Here is an 18234-nt window from a genome sequence, read left to right as displayed (position 1 = left end):
AAAATGTACCATTAGCATCAATATCGATTCAGTAGTTTTTAAAAAATAAAATAAAATAGGCAGTACAGGAAAATTTACTCGCGGTACCCAGTACGAGTTGGGCGACCAACTAACCCTATGAAACCTCCCGCACGTGGCTTATGCCTACAGTCGCTTTCCAGAAGTTGACCTGAACGCATCTCCGTGAATCGCCATCACTATTTTGACAAAACCATGGATACAACACCGGAAGAAGCCGTTCAAGTTTTTGCTCTTTTGCAACAGGGACTTAGTAAGCGATCTGTCGCTGCTCAACTGCACCTAAGCCAATCTGCTGTATCAAGGGTATACAGAAGATTTCTAGAGACTGGTGTATTCGACCGGAGGCCGAGAACCAGCCGTCACAGGTGCACAACTCAAATCGACGATCGGTTCATAGTCTCTACATCTTAACGAAATCGCCACCTGACTGGTGTCGACGTACAGCAAGAGCTAAGACGTGTTCGAGGAGTGGCTGTAAGCGAGTGGACAGTTCGAAGACGCCTGAGGGAAGGCAAGTTTACACCAAAACGTCCTGCAACTGGTCCGAAATTGACGCCAAGCCATCGACAAGCGCGCCTGCAATTTGCTAGAGTGCACCTCAATTGGAACCACGAGCAATGGCGGGCTGTCTTGTTTACTGACGAGTGCAGAATGTGTCTGCATGGCAGTGATAGAAGAGGTCGGGCGTATAGGCGCCCAGGTGAACGATTTTCACAGTGCTGTTTCGCTGAAACTGTTGCATATGGCGGCGGCTCTTGTATGATGTGGGCTGGAATTTCTTTAGACGAGAAAACCGAACTCGTTTTCGTGCCTGGGGGGGCCGAGGAGGAGGATTGACAGCCGATCGGTATATTACCGATATACTCCTAGAACATGTTGTTCCGTACGCGGGGTTTGTCGGCGATAACTTCTTATTGATGCACGATAATGCCCGGTGTCACACTTCGCGTATAACTAAGCGGTTTCTGGAAGAAGTCCGTATACAGACCATGGACTGGCCAGCGCTTAGTCCAGACATGAATGGCATCAAACATTTATGGGACGAGCTCAAACGAAGGGTCCGAGCCAGAAATCGGCACCTTCAAACATCAATGAGCTCAAGACGGCGTTGTTAGAGGAATGGGACGGAATTCCTCAAGAAGTTATTAAGAAGTTAATCAGGTCAATGAAAAATCGACTACAAGCTGTTACTAGGGCTAGAGGGGGTAACACCAAATATTAATTAAATAAATTTATTATTATTATTATTATTATTTTGTTTTAATTTAAATAAGAATCTCCATAAATTATTTTTCTAAATTCCTATTTTCCCTAATTGTTAACTCTATTACCATTATTTCAAAAACCACGCAATCGATTTTTATGCTAATGAGACCATCTTAAAGCTAAAGTTTCAGGCTATCAGAAAATAAGACATTTTTATTAATTGACTGGGTAGTTTTTGATAAAAACTACTTTGTATGCAGGTGTAGGGTCTGAGTCGGTTTGGTTGCTCGCGAGTGTATTTTCCTATACTTGTCTTTTTGTTCTGAAAAATATTTTCAAAAATTTCCACCATTTGTATTTTTTCGGACAATAACCCAACGCTACTTCATCTCAGTCACCATTTTCTGTTCTAATATTGAATATTTACTTGCACCCGTTACCGTTACCAATGTAATACAGATCATTTCTCTTTTGATTCCTTATCGGGATCATTGTTCTTACTTCATCTACTGCTTTTAAATCTGTAAACAAAATTAACGTGGTTTGCTACATATTTATTTTGTTGACTTTTCTGTAAAGTTTATGTATGGACATTTGTACATTAGTAGGGCTCCTGTGAAAGAGATCGTCTTAGGAAGTACTGCCACCTTACCTATTTCTGCCGCCAAGCAGTAATGTCTGCATTATTGTGTTCCGGTTTTAAAGGGTAAGTGCTGGTGAAATTACAGGCACATGGGACTTGTCAACTTATGTCTCAAGGCGACTGCGCCTTACTGCCACTGGGCAGTACCTCTAAGACCTTTGCGATTTAAAGCTCTGAGTAGCACTGCAATTGTTATGGACAAGCGTGTGTCTTACCATCAGGTGCACGACTTGTTCGTCCCGTCACTTGATATTAGAAAAATAACTTTTTGTGTTCCAATTGATCTAAAAGACTGAGCATTGACTGGTCAACAAATTGAAGTATTAATCAGAACTGTAAACAAGGTTTTGCAATTTTTTTGCCGTAACGAGACAATGAAAAATAAATATCTGTAATACACGTCAAATCAACATTAAACACTCACCAATATCGGCATATAAAATACCAGGTTTCTCATTCAACTGCTCCACAACTTGCCCCCATGGGTCCACAACCATGCTGTGGCCCCAAGCAACGTAGGAGGCGCTCTTATCCCGAGCAGGACTGACCAAAACCATCCACAACTGGTTATCGTTAGCACGTGATCGAGCAAGTAGCTCCCAATGTTTGGGGCCTGTGGTGAGGTTGAATGCACCCGGATAGATTAAGATGGCACAACCTGAAAATAGGTAATAGTAACAAACTAATATACCATGGTTTAGATGTCAATTGACGTAAGGGACATTTGCCTGGTTTTCAGGATATGCAAAACTTTTTATAAAAAAAATATTTACAAAGCATGTTAGAACAAGTTAGGTAGAACAAATTATGTCCAATTTCCTACCTATGCTTTGTGCTAAAGAACAAAGCATCTATAGCAGTAGGGAGACAGTTGAGTTTTTTAATATAAATATTTAAAAAAGTATTTTGCATGACCTGAAAACCAGCCAATGTCCCTTACGTTAATTGACATTTAAACTATCCATATATATATATATTCATAATAATAATAATAACGCACACACTCATAGGCCCGCACAAGGGAAACCCTGTATCGCGGATGCTATGGACACACACAGGCAACCACAAATTACACCCTAACTCACGAGAGAAACAAATGTAGGCCGTACAAATATTTCTCTCGGCCCGGGAATCGAACCCGAGACCTCTGCGTGGCAGCCTAGCATGGTAACCGTGCGGCCACGGAGGTAGATAAAACTATAACCTTGACCTATATTGGAAGCTACTAGTACATTAACCCGTTCATGGACAGAACTTAAATAGCATAGCACACAAAATTATCACTGCTTTTATGCGGTAGTGTTTATTCAAAATAAATTGTTCAAATGTAAGTCTTGAATTCTATCAAAATGTTGTTGATACATCTCTATGAAGAAGCAGTAGGCGGCAGGTACATAAAAAGCAGTGCCCGTGCAAAGCCCGTAATTAGTTTTTGAGATCCGAATAGCGAAACGGTGTATGTACCCCGTACTATCATATTCTGATATTAAATTTTACGGTAAACTTCGTTTAGTTAAGTATAGTGCAATGCTGTTCGATCTTCTAATTTACACCCATCCAGTAATCGTTTATTTCCTGTTGCCTTGTAACGTAGTAATGTATTACCATCGTTGGACATTATTTGAGCCATTTCCGGGAATCGCAAATCATAGCAAATGCCCAATCCGATTTTAATACCACGATACTCAAATGTGGTGATCTTATTTCCCGGCGAGAGCACTTCCGATTCCTTGAACGTCATTTGTCCAGGAATATCGATGTCGAATAGATGGACCTGTGATAAAAAGAGAACTTACTGAACATTTTGATCTATCCATATCTGCTTCTAAAAATACATATCTCGTAAACTTCTAAAACAGGTTTGTTAGTGTAATTCAGTTTACTTTGATTTTTTATTTCTTGTTTATAGTGGCAACACTCACCAAAGAATAACTATTTGCAAATTAATTTATGCTACCAGCAATTTGATTACAGCACAAGGAATGAACATTCTTGATACGTTTAGAACACACACAATAGTACCGACGACTGCCAGGACCGGTATTTTTATTTTATTTGGTCAGTCAACAATTTTTACACCAATAAAAAATTAAAAACTAAGTGCACAATAAATTATTGCAGAGTAAAAAGAACCTTATAAAAAGAAAAGTGTATACATTAATTTAACTATATAAATCACTTACAAAAACAAATAGTGTTAATATCTTAAGACTAAGCGAAAGCATAAAAAAGAAATTAGGTGACAAAGTTTTGGGAAGGTGACGACATTTCGCGCTTGGTTCTTACTGCAGAGAAGTAGTGTAAATCAATCGTTGCGTAGTGATCATTGTAGAACTGGCAAAGCCTAGCAATGGGAGAATTCGCGCCTAACACAGTCCTGCGAAAAGGCTTGCAAAGAGCCTTGATGTATAATCTAGATAGTCCATGGGGAACATTAAATGATATAAGGTTTAAAACTGAACTGCATTTAATTTGATTATTTAATAATTTATATAAAAACATCATATCCAAAATGTCCCGTCGCTTCTTCAACGACAGCATTTGGAACTTTGTGAGTCTAGATTTATATGAACGAAGTTTTGTAGCTTGTCCAGTGTAGAACGCTAAATGATTCACAAACCTCTTCTGTATCCTCTCCAATCTCAGTAAGTGGCGAAATTTGGACGCCACACAGTGCTACAGTATTCCAGAATACTACGGACTAAGGTGTTATAAAGTATTAACTTTGTTTTTGGACTCTTAAACACTTTACAGGTTCTGAGTAAGAAACCTAAGATACGAGAGGCACTTTTTATGGTTTTATCAATATGAGGCACGAAAGTAAATTTTTTGTCAAGTATCACACCGATATCTCTAACCATATCAGACTCAACCAGAAGTGTCCCTTTTATGTAGTAATTAGTGGAGATAGGTGAAAGATTTCTAGTAAATTTAATGTGGGTACACTTTGCAACGTTCAACTCCATACCATTGCTGTCACACCAATCTATCACATTATTTAAATAAGTTTGAAGAAGCTTTGAGTCATTGTCACTTAAAATGACCCTAGAAATTTTCTAGTCATCGGCGTACACAAAAGGAGAAGAACTATTAATAGTCGATGGAAGATCGTTTATGAATATATTAAATAAAATTGGTCCCAGGTGTGAGCCCTGGGGCACGCCTGATGTTGCTCGTTGCAACTGAGAACGATAACCGTGGATGACTACATAAAATAATCTATCCTCCAAATACGATTTCAGCCATTTGTAAAAAGAACCACCAATGCCATAAACTGAAAGTTTTTTACATAGTATATTATGTGGTACCTTGTCGAAGGCCTTACTAAGATCCGTATATATGACATTGATTTGATGGTGAGAATCAATAGATCTGAATATCATTTCCGCAAATTCGTTATTGTCGATCGTTCTTTAACAAAGCTATGTTGGTGCTCACTTAAATAGTAATGTATTTATTTGTAATTTATCCCTAACTACCATAGAATTCTTACAAATCTTACTTTTCTATGTTTAGCCAGTAGTTCACCATTATTTCCCCACACAGTGCATGTGTTATACAACTTGTCGCCTTCTCTTTCTGGTATCGTACCGGCTATTATGCACAAGCTTAACTCGTTAGCCAATTTTGCTAATGCTGTACACGATTTCCCATTTGGTATCTCTTCTGCGTATTCTTTAAAGTATTCTGGAAAATATATTGAAAGTGATTAAAACTTCATACTGTTGGTTATTGAAGTTGCAAATGACGCCTGTGAAAAGTAATTTAATACCTTTGTATTAAAATGAAATAATAATCATCAATTCATTTATACGTCCCACTGCTGGGCAAGCGTCTCCTCTCAGGCGAAGGTTTTAGATCATAGTCCGCCACACTGGCTCAATCCGGGTTGGGGACTTCCCAATTTTTACGAGGTTGTGAACCTTCTTCGACATTCAGGTTTTATCATCCGTGGTAGCCTAATGGTTTGACCTACTGCCTCTCAAGCAGGGGGTTCGAATCTGGGCTCGCACAACTGAGTTTTTCGGAATTAAATTTAATTTAAAATTTACAACGACAAAACAAAAATATTATGAAAAATTAAATAATAAGAATTAAATTATATACGTACTTGTCCCATATGGAGAGTTGAAGCACTCAGGTAGCACAACAAGCTGGGCTCCCTTATCCTTTGCCTTGACTATTTCCCTTGAAGCAGTCTCAAGATTTTTCGCCGTTTTTTCGCACACGTGCATTTGCACAAGGGCAACTTTCACGGCTGTAACAATATTTTTTATGAAATAATATATGAAATTAAACAAAAAAGCCTTCTTATATTCCAAAATTTGGATAACTGCAATCATAGGGACAGAGATAGAGACTAATATTTAAGAGGGTCTTATTTACCCACTTTCCAGTATTTGGAAGTGAGAAACTTCGAAATAAATCTCAATAATGGAGGTTTCCGACTATAATTACTAAATTTTACTGTAATAAATAAAATAGTACTATCAGTGGGCCCTCCCACTTTGGCACCCTTAGTTCATCCCTGATCTAAATAATTTCAAAATAACTACACCACACACGGTGTATATACTCGAAGAAAAAGAAATAAAAAAATGTTTAAGGATTCAATCAACCATGATCTTGTTTTTTATCTCCACTAAAATGAAATAAAAATAAAAATTGGCGAACAGTTTTAACTATAAAATTTTAATGAGGTCTTAGGTTTTCACTATTGCCACACATTGGAAACAAAACTATTTTTTCCAGATCTATAAAAATTTTAACAAATATAAAGAAAGTTACAAATTTAGTTGAGTTTTTATTGAATATAATTTATAATTTTTTAATTCATAATTGATATTCAATTACTTTATATGCTTCGTTGGCAAAGCATCTAGCATGGTTTACTAGGAGATACTAGTTCATGTTTGGCTGGATTTAAGGAATTTTATCTAAGTGTTCGATTTTTGTATTAATAATTATTTAATTACCATGAAATTTATTATAATCTACTCTGAAAGTGTTTTGTTTGTTCTTTAGGGGTGGTGGAGTATTTTGGTAACGGCAGATCTTACCCATATTTTGACCAGTTCAAGTATTAAGAGATATGTTACATATAGCCATAGAGATTTGCTCTATGACAATATCCGACATACTTAGTATGTTATGATGTTGTCTTATGTAATGTAATTTAATGTAATTATTCAGCAAGAAGAAAAACCGGAGGCATTATCTTTTGTTATCACGTCTTGTTCCTGCTAATATAAAAATAAACATTTACACAAATTCAAAACAGATAATGCATTATCAGAGCACAGTATAGCATAAGCAGAGTTGTTTCAAACTTACATAAACATTAAGATTTTTTTTATTATAAATTTATAAGCTACATGCCTGTCCATACTGCCACAGCACCCGTCAACCTGAGACAAGTTTACAAGTCCCATGTGCCTGTAATTTCACCAGCACCCTTACCATTCTAAACCAAAGTGCAGTAATGTTAGCATTACTTGGTGGCAGTAATAGTTAAGGTGGCAGTACTTCCCTGGACAAACTCTTTCACAAGGAGTTCTATTGCTGCTAAAAGTCTATGTGTGCCTGGTGTACGTGTGTAAATATTAATGATTTTATTAAAAGAAATATATAATAGGTCATGACAACGGTAATAATATGTATGCATTTTATAACAGTTGTATTATACTTATGATTGTGGCAGTCTACTGGTAACCTTACCTATATATTTATACATCTATGTTTAAATTTTAAGCGTAGAATAGAAAAATAAAAATACATTCGGAAAGTTAAGTGTGGTTAGAGAGGATAGAGCGCTAAAATACTAGCACGACATGAAAGTTAATAATGTTAGTTTAATCGAGACAACTTTGAATACTGTACCACTTCGATAAATATCAGGTTTCGATCGAAATCGTGGATGAATCGCATCGTGTTCACACTTCACGTCATTCATCGTATTTTACAATTATTTAATCAAAAAACACAAACAATAATAATTACAACGATATCACACAGTTAATAACGTGCGCTTGAAATTAATTACCTCGTTTTAGCATTATTACAATAGGTATTATAACCGGAAAATAGAAGCAAGACACAAAACGCGACCACGAATTGTCACGTAGTACGTAGTAACGTAGTTATAGTTAGTCTGTGCCACGAATGTCAAAATAACTTGACAATCACCTGATACTGTTTTTTTTTTCCTTCGTTCCGTTTGGAACAGGCGAAGGTCAGAGACCATACTGCCTAGTCATTAGTTTCTTTTTTTCTTCAGCAGATATGTTTCGATTTAATTCTTCAGTGTAAGATCCTTGAAGTCGTAAGAGCCGTATAAAATCTTTAGTTTAAAATATGAATTATACAGGATACGAAAATCTATGATCTTTACTGTTTGAAAACGGTTCACAGTCCACATTGTGATCATTGTGACTCTCAAGCAGAGCAATCTATATACCACATAATCTTCCAATGCCCATCTTTCGGCATTCAGCGCGTTGTGCTGATGGATGAGTTAATAAAATATACGGTAGTCCAGATTCGGTACCGCGCTCTGTCCAGGATCTCCTTGTAAATAGGTCGACATATATATCATTATTTAGTTATGTAAATAGCACAGTAAGTAATGTTTAGTTTAGTTTATTGTTCTTTTTAAAGTGTTAACTCCGTCGTTACAATTGACGATGACATTATGAATGACCAAAACTTCTTTTTTCATCCTCTAAGACCTTAGACCAGGGATGCACAGACCGCGGCCCGCGGGCCGCATGCGGCCCGCCGCCGGTGAATTACTGGTGGCCCGCCGACAGCAAAATAATACTCTCGTACATTCGAAAAATATTGAATTCTATTCCAGAATAAAACCAAAAAAAAATATGTTCCAAAAGTAATTTAAATTTCGCGCGCGCGGTATTAAGTGCGCTTATTGGTGCGCCGTGCGTGCGTCGGTAACAGCGGTCGGTAATGTTCGTGCTGATCTCGGTTAAATTCGTTTTCTTGAGAGCGCGGTGGCGGTTTATCCACGGGTTATATTGTTGGTGTTAAATTTGGTAAAACTGTTTTATTATAATTACTAAGATTATTACAAAGTAATATAATATAATTATATATAGATAATTATAAAGTACTTTGTTTCTTTTGATATTGTGAGCGACGTCCATAAAACTTATGAAAACTATTCAAATACCGCGCCAGTTCATGAATGAAATGACGCCGCCCGCTTCAAGCGCCCAAAAATACTGTCAAGTAACATCGCTTGCCGTCGTTATATAAAGTTCAAAATAGTAGAGAAATCAAGAATTTTCTAACGCGGTGTGAGCAAGCGAGATAGCAATAGTCCCGAATGCCCGATTGCTCGCGTAGATACACGAAGCTTCCAGAGTTGGTTTCGAGATTTTTCGACTCTACGCGCGGTATAAAAGCCACGCTAACCGCAGCGACCGACAGTTCGGTATTAATTTGAGTGAAGTGTCAACAGAAAGAAGCAATTTAATAGTGTTTTCGGAAGGCAATAGTTCTAGTGTAGATTTTAATGCGACTAGCCGGTGTCATATATTTTGATCCAAATTCAACGTAGATTTCCTGTTGCAGTGTTAACCCGTCAAGTGCCGTGTATAATTGTGTTGTGAAATCGTAAGTAAAACTCTATTATTAATAAATGTTTCCCTACCTATTTAATCAATTATTTTTGGTAAATTAAAAAAGGATGGGTAATTTAAGTAGGTACTGTAATTGTTTTTAGGTGCAGTGTTAACCCTAGACAGGATTAGAACGCAACATGGACAAGCCAGGACCTAAAAAACTCATTCAAGATTCAGAAACAGCTACAGAAGTTAGTTATGAAATTTCTCGAAGCGAAGTCGCCCCTTCAATGATGGGAATTTTGTAAAAGAATGCATAGAAATTGCCGCTAAGAAAATGTGTCCAGAAGCAGCAAAAAAGTTTGAGAAAATTCAACTGAATCGTATGACAATCCAAAGACGAAGTATGTCTTTGCCAGGTAATATTGCGGAACAATTAACTGAAAAAACTAAGATCATTGAATTTTTTTCATTAGCACTCGACGAATCCACTGATATTAGTTCCACAGCTCAACTACTCATATTCATACGAGGTGTTACTCAAGATTTTGAAGTCGTAGAAGAGTTATTAGGAATGTGTTCATTGAAAGGTCAAACCAAAGGAGTTGATATATGCAATGTACTTTTGGATAAGTGTTCAAAAACTGGTTTGGACTTATCAAAACTATCGGGAGCTGCGACTGACGGTGCTCCATCTATGATTGGTGTCAATTCCGGGCTAGTTACTTTGTTAAAAAAGTGTCTGCAAAAAAAAACATAAACGCTGAAGATCTCATGCAGTTTCACTGCATTATACACCAAGAAGCCCTCTGTTCTAAAAAAATTAAATTTCTAAATGTCATGAAAGTGGTAGTTTCGACTGTAAATTTCATAAAATCACGAGGACTCAATCACAGGCAATTCAAACAATTCCTTGATGACATCGAAAGCGAATATGGAGATTTGCTGTTTTATACAGAAGTAAGGTGGCTAAGTCGTGGATTAACACTGGAACGATTTCTAAATTTAATAGAAGAAATTGGAATATTTCTGGCGGAAAAGCAAAGGGATTTCCCGGAACTTAAAAATCCTGGTTGGTTGTGTGATTTGGCTTTTTTAGTTGACATTACAAATCATTTGAATGTCTTGAACACACGGCTTCAAGGCAAAAATCAACTGATATCCCAGCTTTACGCGCATGTATCATCCTTTCAATGCAAGCTGACACTTTTCAGATCGCAACTGAATTCTGGAAATTACAATCATTTTCCAAATTATAAGAAAATGGCCGAAAAATTCAACAAAACTGCGATTAATTTCAGTTATGTAGAAAAGCTAGATATTTTGATTCAATCTTTTCAAGACAGATTTTCGGACTTTAAAAAAGTGAAACCTCTGTTGGACATATTCAGCAATCCTTTCACGATTTCAGTTGAAAATGCGCCAGAGTCAATGCAGTTAGAAATTATCGACATTCAAAACGACCAAGATTTACGCAACAAATTCAACGAAGGAGACTTGTTGAACTTTTACCACTGCATTGATAAAAATATGTACAAAGAGTTGCGCATAAACGCTTTGAAATGTGCCAGATTATTTGGTTCTACCTATATATGTGAACAAACTTTTCCAATACTAAATAATAATAAAACAAAAAATCGAAACCGCCTTGCAAACATTGACTTTTGCAAATGAAAGTTTGGAAGCAGTTTTACGTGTTGCTACAAGTAAATTTGAGCCAAATATAAAAAAGATTGTAAGCACTATGCACGCCACGCTTCAAATTAATAAATTATTTTTCAATTTTAATACATTATTATCAATTCTTTATTGTCTTTAATTACCTATACTTCTGACGGCCCGCCGTCAATTCATGCTTTGCCCGAGTGGCCCCTAGTCTTAATAAGTCTGTGCATCCCTGGCTTAGACTATGGAAACTAAAAGACATGATATGTTAACATATATAAATCAGACGTTATATGTATACGATGCAATTCGACGTCGAAAACATAAACATGTTATTGTCTTTGTTTAACTATTGCGTGCCGTCTTAAGCCAAAAGAGATAGCATTACGTTAGTCTGTGTCAAACACCTAAAATATTCCCAAATGGAATATTAATCTACATTAATTAAATGTTTCATGTCGATAATGACTTATCGATAGATTTATTAGGACAACACTATGTAGTCCGTTGCTTAGCGACCAGCTATTGTTTTGTCAGTGTTGTATTGTAAGAAAAATTGATATTGAAGTATACACTTATTATCGTCAAAGGTTCTTTATTTTAAACTATATATCTCCTACCGCTTTATCTTTAACAAGATTATGGTAGGACATTAAAGAAATCCGCCATTTGTTCGTTCAGTTTTTGTATTTAGGTATGCACATTCATTCCGTAGTTAGGGCAGCTCCTTTCTTTATTTTTTTTTTCCATACTCTAAGGGTGGTATTCTAGAACCCTACTCAATGCTCAAGTCAGGACTTGAGTATGATTCAAAGCACTAGAAATCGTACTCAAGTCCTTGCCATTAGGGACGTATTTCCAGTGCTTGAAATCATGCTCAAGTCTGCCCAAATCCTGACTTGAGCATTGAGTACAGTTCTGGAATACGACCCTAGGTCTAAGACCACTACAAACAAAATTGTCAAATGATAAGGATTTGACGTAAACATTTAATTAATAATAATAAAAAAAAACTGTTATTGAATTTTAGCAAAAAAAAACCGTCAATGTGCATAATAACAGCTTGTATTTTAATAACCGGTAATCTATCTCACCACCGCACTATATGTCTTTCAACCCTGACATTGGCGAAATCGTCGCGCAAAACGACGGAGCCATAGCTACAAAAGTTGAAGTTGATTGTATTCTAAAAAACTTTATTTTTAAAGGCGTACAGCCCTTAGAGGATGGAAAAAATAGTCTAAGGTACAGCCACATCAAAAGCACGTCAAGCTGACACTTAAGAATTAAATCCAACTCTATGCCGCTTACGATAAGAACAGTCCAAAATGTCAAACCTGACATGCTCTTGACTGTACATTACTGAAAAAAAAAGAGGATCTAATGGCTAGGCAGTATGTTCTCTGACCTTCGCCTGCTCCTCAAGAAACGAATGAAAAAGAAAGTACGGTGACGTTTGGGATTTGAAGTTTCTAGAGATGTTGTGATGTAATTTCAAATGAAAAAAAATCGATTAAAACTCTCATTCAGGTAATTATTATGATGAAGGAATCGGCTTAGACAATGTCTTGTTTATTAACGAAAAAAAGCAAAGATTTAATTGTTATGTTATTATGTCACAAAAACAACACAACAAATTTAAGATTATGAATTAATAATGTAACAAGTTATCATAAATAAAATATAATAAATAAATAAATAATCAAAAAGTGAACAATAAAATATAAAGTCAATAATAATTACTACTTTGCAAGTTTATCAAATTTATATACCTGCAAAGAATATTGTTTGTTTAGGGTCTATTATATTAAATTCAGTATTTCTTTTCTGGTTGACAGATTAGTTAAATATACATGCATGTAACGCGAAAAGGAGAATGGCGAACGCTGACCCAAAATCAACGAAGTGCCGTTCATATACTTTGCTAGTATAATTTTACGTTTTAGTTTATGCCTAGTTAGTTATTAATATACGTTTGTATATTTTCGAGTCGAGAATAGAGAAATTGCAAAAGAATGTATTTTAGAATAGATGCAAGAACACAACGAAATTGATTTAGTGCCACCACAGATTAGGTAACGTTCTTGTAAGTACGTTTTATTTTAAGATACAAAATACTTAATCAATTAAACAATAATGACATAAAGCAAAAATAAAACACAATGTGACAAAAATGTTTAGACAATATTTAAATGAGAGATACGAAAGTTACCAAAGGAACATTCTGATAAGAGGCCTCTCGCCAATGTCAATGTCACATTGATATTGAGATCAGTGTGACCATTTCTGGCAGATTTCTGCCATCTGGGTAGATTTAATTTTCATTGCGACAGAACATGTTAACGTTGTATTAAATGTGGCAGAGTTTGGCAGATTTAGGAATATTCAGCAAGTTCTTGATTATTTTTAGGAACAAACAGAAAAGTTATTGTTTTCTGCTACTACGAACAAACATCTAAAACAAAATACAAGACAATGTTAGAAACATAACCTATATCAAGTTTAGAACCTCCAGTTTCTACAGACTGTACTCAATTTGCTTTTTTGATGCATTGATGATAATAATGAATCACAAGTACTGATAGGTCTCTTTAATGCACGTAGTCATAAACACTGGGTCATAAAATACACGGGATGTCGCCGTTCTTCTTTGAAATGTTATGTACAATTCTCTTAAACGATCAGTCCATGTAAAAAGATAAAACTACTTTTTTTTGTCGCAATAAAACGTATACATAAATATTTTTTTTACTTATGAAAGTACTTTTCACAAATGCCAATCATTGACGTTCAAACTTATTAAAAATAAATTTTTTATAGTTGTGAATATAACTTGTTTACTGACCAACCGTATCTAATTAATAAAACGAAGCTTTCGTTTAGAAATTATGAATATGTTCAATGTGTACGAATAAATGTGAACATTTAGACGATTCGATTTATCTTTCTATGAAAACGATTAGCTTGAAAAATCACATTGCAATGAATCGATATAAAAATCGCTAGAACGCATACACTTGAAACGATCTTCATAAAAATTGAATCGTAATGGTGCATCTCTAGATCAGTCAAAAAGTCAAATTCAAAGCTCAAACTAGAAGAAACATGTAATGTAATTCGAAGCTGATAGACTGAGAGCGTGCTAAGACTTGTTTGTGTATGCTTTTAATTTACAAACTATATAATTTAGCATAATAACCAACATGAAGTAAGTTAATTTTGTTCTGCTAAAGTATAATCAACTAGATGTCTTAAAGTTTTCTGTTTATATTGTGTACTTTTCATAAAATGTTTGCTTTAGGTTGACGGTGGATGGATTGCTAGTATACTTCCCATACGATTATATTTATCCTGAACAATATGCGTATATGTTAGATTTAAAAAGGGCCTTAGATGCTAAGGTAAGTCACTTATTATTTTTAAATAGTTATTTTTATATCTCGACTTATTGTGTAGGTTATGTTTTGTAAACATTGTTTAGTAATGTTTTTTTATTTTAGGGCCATGGCGTTCTGGAGATGCCTTCTGGTACAGGAAAGACAATTTCTCTACTGTCTTTGATTGTGGCTTATATGATCCAGAATCCTCACCATGTGAGGTAATTGTAAATTTTTGTTTATATTATTGACAAATTTGCAGCATTGTGCTGTACGTTAGAACACCTCCAAATTAGAAGCTTGTAGAATTGCTGCTACATCACAGTCTCCTATAATTCTTATTTGGAAGAACAATTCATGAGTGTCCTAACTATATATTGCCCGTTTGCCAGCACAATGTGTTATGTTAAATACATCGACATATATAAATAACACGTTGTTCTGGTAAATGGGTGATATATGTATTTAGATTTTAGTAGAGTTCACTCACCTATTTCTGCCGCCAAGCGGTGACGAGAACATTGTTGTGTTCTGGTTTTTGAAGGGTGAAGGTGCTGGTGAAATTACTTTATATTAATCATAGGACTTGTCTACTTGTATCTGAGGGTGAAGGACGCAGTGTGAATGCTCCTCAAATCTTTGCGATTTAAAACTCTGAGTGGCACTACAAATGTTAAGGACATATATGTTGCTTACCACTAGGTGCACAACTTGTTTATTCTGTCGCTTGTTATAAGAAGCTTTACCAATAACAAGAACAAGATAAAGTGTATTCTTCTAAAAACCTTTAAAATATATCAAACCTATAGCAAAACCAATAGCTGTTAAAGTTTATGAGAGTAATTTTAAAATGAAAAACTGCATTCTGGTCACATTCCAACTAATAAATTCTTTCATATTTGGGTTTAAACCATCACCATTGTGCTTGCAATAAAATTGAGCATCTGTCATGTATTGGTGGAATGTAACGTAACGTTGAAGCTCTAAACTTGTACATGTTTTTGAACATGTCCCTTGAGTAGGGAACTTAGTATACCTCCCATGAGGCTGACATTCACTCAAGGTGGCTAAAGCCTCAATAAAAAATAGATAAAAAAAAAGAAAAAATTATGACCTCAGTGGCAAATCTGTGCTGAATGAGGAGGTCCCGGGTTGAATTACCAGTTGTACCAATTTGGAAAATAACTCAACTCATGGGAGTTCTCTGGCTCATGGTACAGGGAATTCCGTAGTTTGTTCGGGTAATCAGTGTAGTTGTTTAAAAAAAACTAGAGTTTTACTTTTAAGACAGGATCAATTTCAACATGCAAGATGTAATTAATATTTCAGAAAACTAATATACTGTTCCCGAACACTACCTGAAATAGAGAAGGTTCTTGAAGAGCTGAAAAACCTGGTAAAGTACTATGAAGTCCATCAGGGAGAGAAACCGAATCTTGTTGGTTTAGTTCTCAGCTCTAGAAAGAATCTCTGCATACATCCTGAGGTGACAACATTATAACATTTTTTCTAATAATAAAATAGTACAACATTATCTTCTTGGAACAAACAACTTTGGTTTTATGTATGTTGGAATCAGTTACAAAAATTTCCTTTATTGTTAGTTCAGTATTAATGAATTTGAAATGAAACTTATTTTTCGACAACATTTGAAGGTCTTTATGTTAAATTAAATTATAATTACATTAACTAAAAAAGTTAAATTTCCAATGTGAAACCTAAGAACTCGATAACTAATTAATCTAATTGAGGAGCGTCATAACAAACAATTGCTAAGTAAGTAGCAGATGGCTGTTTTTGTTTGTTTCTATTTATCCAACCCTTAAAAATATATTTCAAATGCACGGATCTGAATACAATGCGACAAATCCATTTACTAACACTACGAAATTGGTATTAAAAAACGGCTTTAGTTCCGAAGCTCTTTAATTAAATTCCAAAATGTCCAGCCAGAGAATTATTATATAGAAATAATAATTGCATTACTCAACTTGAGACCAGAGTTAAAAATGTCTAGGTGCACAAAGTTCAGTAGTATGGTATAGTATAGTGTGACGATGTCCGCAACTCGACGTTTAGGCGCCTATATTGCGTGTGGCAGGGTCATACTCGTGCCACTCGAGGTCGTCCTGGAATCTCAGCGTCCTCCTGAAGACCACAAAAACACAATGCACAATAAGCACGTTTTTGAAAGCTTTTATATTTGGTAATGGGGTGGATTTTTTATGGATATACCTTTCAGGTATCAAGAGAAAGGGAAGGCAAGCTAGTGGACGGAAGATGCCACTCACTCACAGCCAGTTATATCAGAGAGAAGCACGAGAAAAACAGTGAAACTCCTATTTGTGAGTACTCTTCTTTTCATTCTACTGTATTGCACAATTGTGTTATAGGATATAAATTTACCTGTTCATACATAACATTAAAACTTGTATCACCACAGTGTTATTTCAAATAATATCATTTCATCACATCCTCTTTACCTTTGGCACAGTTTCCACACATGGTACTTCATTACCAACTCTCCAATTTACTAAGAGTTCGTCCAGGGAAGTACTGCCACCTTATCTATTTCCGCTTAGCAGTAATGTGACCATGACGGCGTTCTGGTTTTGATGAATAAAGAAGCTAGTGGAATTATAGACATGTGACATAACAACTTTATATCCCAAAGTCCAGACCTATGCTTGTCTTGCGATTTAAACCCGAGTGGCACTGCAACTAATTAAAAGACTTCACGGAATAACAAACTGGTGGAAATGGTAACGAGCGATATTTTCAAAACTAATTTTTTCATTACTGTTCAGGATGTTGAAAAAAATCCGTAGTGAGTTGTCGATCATGCATAAATATAATTAATTATCTAATTGTAGTCCTAATAACCTGTAGCATTTCGAAGATGAATCGAAAAAATGTGAAAATTAGAGGTCATTTCGTGATTTTTATCTATCGAGGAAACTTTATTGTTTTATGTTTCTGATTAGTGTCTATGCTTGAATATATCGTGTAGTTACTCATACAATATTTTATTTTTAACTTTAAAGTGGATATACCCCTGTAAAATCAAATCGAAGATTAGGAATTTTTCCTCTGCTCCCTCTTAAATACACGTCTGCTTAGTAGCAGGGAGGAACGAACTGCGAGTGATTATTTTTAATAATTAATGTAAATGAGTGAATAATAAACAATTACACTACTAAGATAGTACACGTATAATCTTGGTTGGATTTAGTTATCATACGAAATTGGGTCGATTGTATATGTATACAATTTTGGAAAAAAGAACTATTGAATAATTGTGCCATCTAGTGTAAAGTAACGGAACTCCTAAGACAAACAGTACATTGTTGGACTCAGGAGTTCCGTTATTCGCCACTAGATGGCACGAATATTCAAAACTAGGAATCCCTGAAAACATCATCACAGATAGGGAGACACTTGACACTATTCGAAGGAGCAAAAAATTATGTGGAACATTCTAGGTCTCAGTCAATCGGATCATAAAAGAGTCCATAATATCAATGCAATGTAAGTGTTTTTTATTTGTTACAATGGCACAAAATTATCAAATATAAATTTTAATTTAGTGAAAATAACACTTACCGATGATGTGAAACTCCTTCACCAGATTATTATATTATTTATTATTAGATTATTTCGACAACCCGAAACAGGGCTACTTTCGATCTCCGTCTGACATCCGTCCGAAACAATTACTGTCAAATAAGTAATATTCGACAAA

General features: G+C 35.4%; 2 protein-coding genes across 4 annotated transcripts in view; one reads left to right on the top strand and one right to left on the bottom strand.

Annotated features, from left to right (window-relative positions):
• Positions 1–1564: 1564 nt before the first annotated feature.
• LOC113240338 (omega-amidase NIT2) lies at positions 1565–18173 on the bottom strand. Of its 3 annotated transcripts, none has more exons than XM_026477611.1 (6): positions 7914–7941; positions 5982–6128; positions 5373–5557; positions 3476–3644; positions 2295–2528; positions 1565–1748 (listed from the first exon to the last, which is right to left on the bottom strand). In XM_026477611.1, exons 1-6 carry the CDS (start codon positions 7924–7926, stop codon positions 1651–1653), a joined length of 846 nt encoding a protein of 281 aa, XP_026333396.1. In that variant the 5' UTR covers positions 7927–7941; the 3' UTR covers positions 1565–1650. The 3 variants fall into 3 exon arrangements, with proteins under 3 accessions (XP_026333396.1, XP_026333395.1, XP_026333397.1); XM_026477610.1 differs by lacking the exon at positions 7914–7941 and adding an exon at positions 7751–7881; XM_026477612.1 differs by lacking the exon at positions 7914–7941 and adding an exon at positions 18096–18173 and having other exon boundaries at positions 1566–1748.
• The window catches only part of LOC113240337 (general transcription and DNA repair factor IIH helicase subunit XPD), a 30896-nt gene continuing 27082 nt past the window's right edge, over positions 14421–18234 (top strand). The window contains exons 1-4 of the mRNA XM_026477609.1: positions 14421–14516; positions 14616–14713; positions 15822–15978; positions 16735–16837. Of these exons, the coding sequence (XP_026333394.1) occupies positions 14484–14516; positions 14616–14713; positions 15822–15978; positions 16735–16837 (391 nt within the window). The 5' untranslated portion in view covers positions 14421–14483. The remainder of the gene's footprint in view (positions 14517–14615; positions 14714–15821; positions 15979–16734; positions 16838–18234) is intronic.

This window comes from Hyposmocoma kahamanoa, unplaced genomic scaffold, assembly GCF_003589595.1.
Source record: "Hyposmocoma kahamanoa isolate Upper Pololo Valley unplaced genomic scaffold, ASM358959v1 134, whole genome shotgun sequence".
NCBI classification, from domain to species: domain Eukaryota; kingdom Metazoa; phylum Arthropoda; class Insecta; order Lepidoptera; family Cosmopterigidae; genus Hyposmocoma; species Hyposmocoma kahamanoa.
Note: the sequence above shows the minus strand (reverse complement) of the source record. Positions and strands in the feature narration are given on the sequence as shown.

Coding starts and splice junctions, on each gene's coding strand:
- LOC113240338 (XM_026477610.1), bottom strand. CDS start 7,823: ATGAATGACGTGAAGTGTGAACACGATGCGATTCATCCACGATTTCGA. Junction 6,129..7,750: donor ACCTGATATTTATCGAAGTG/GTACAGTATTCA, acceptor ATATTGTTACAG/CCGTGAAAGTTGCCCTTGTG. Junction 3,645..5,372: donor TACTGGCTAAACATAGAAAA/GTAAGATTTGTA, acceptor TTTTTATCACAG/GTCCATCTATTCGACATCGA.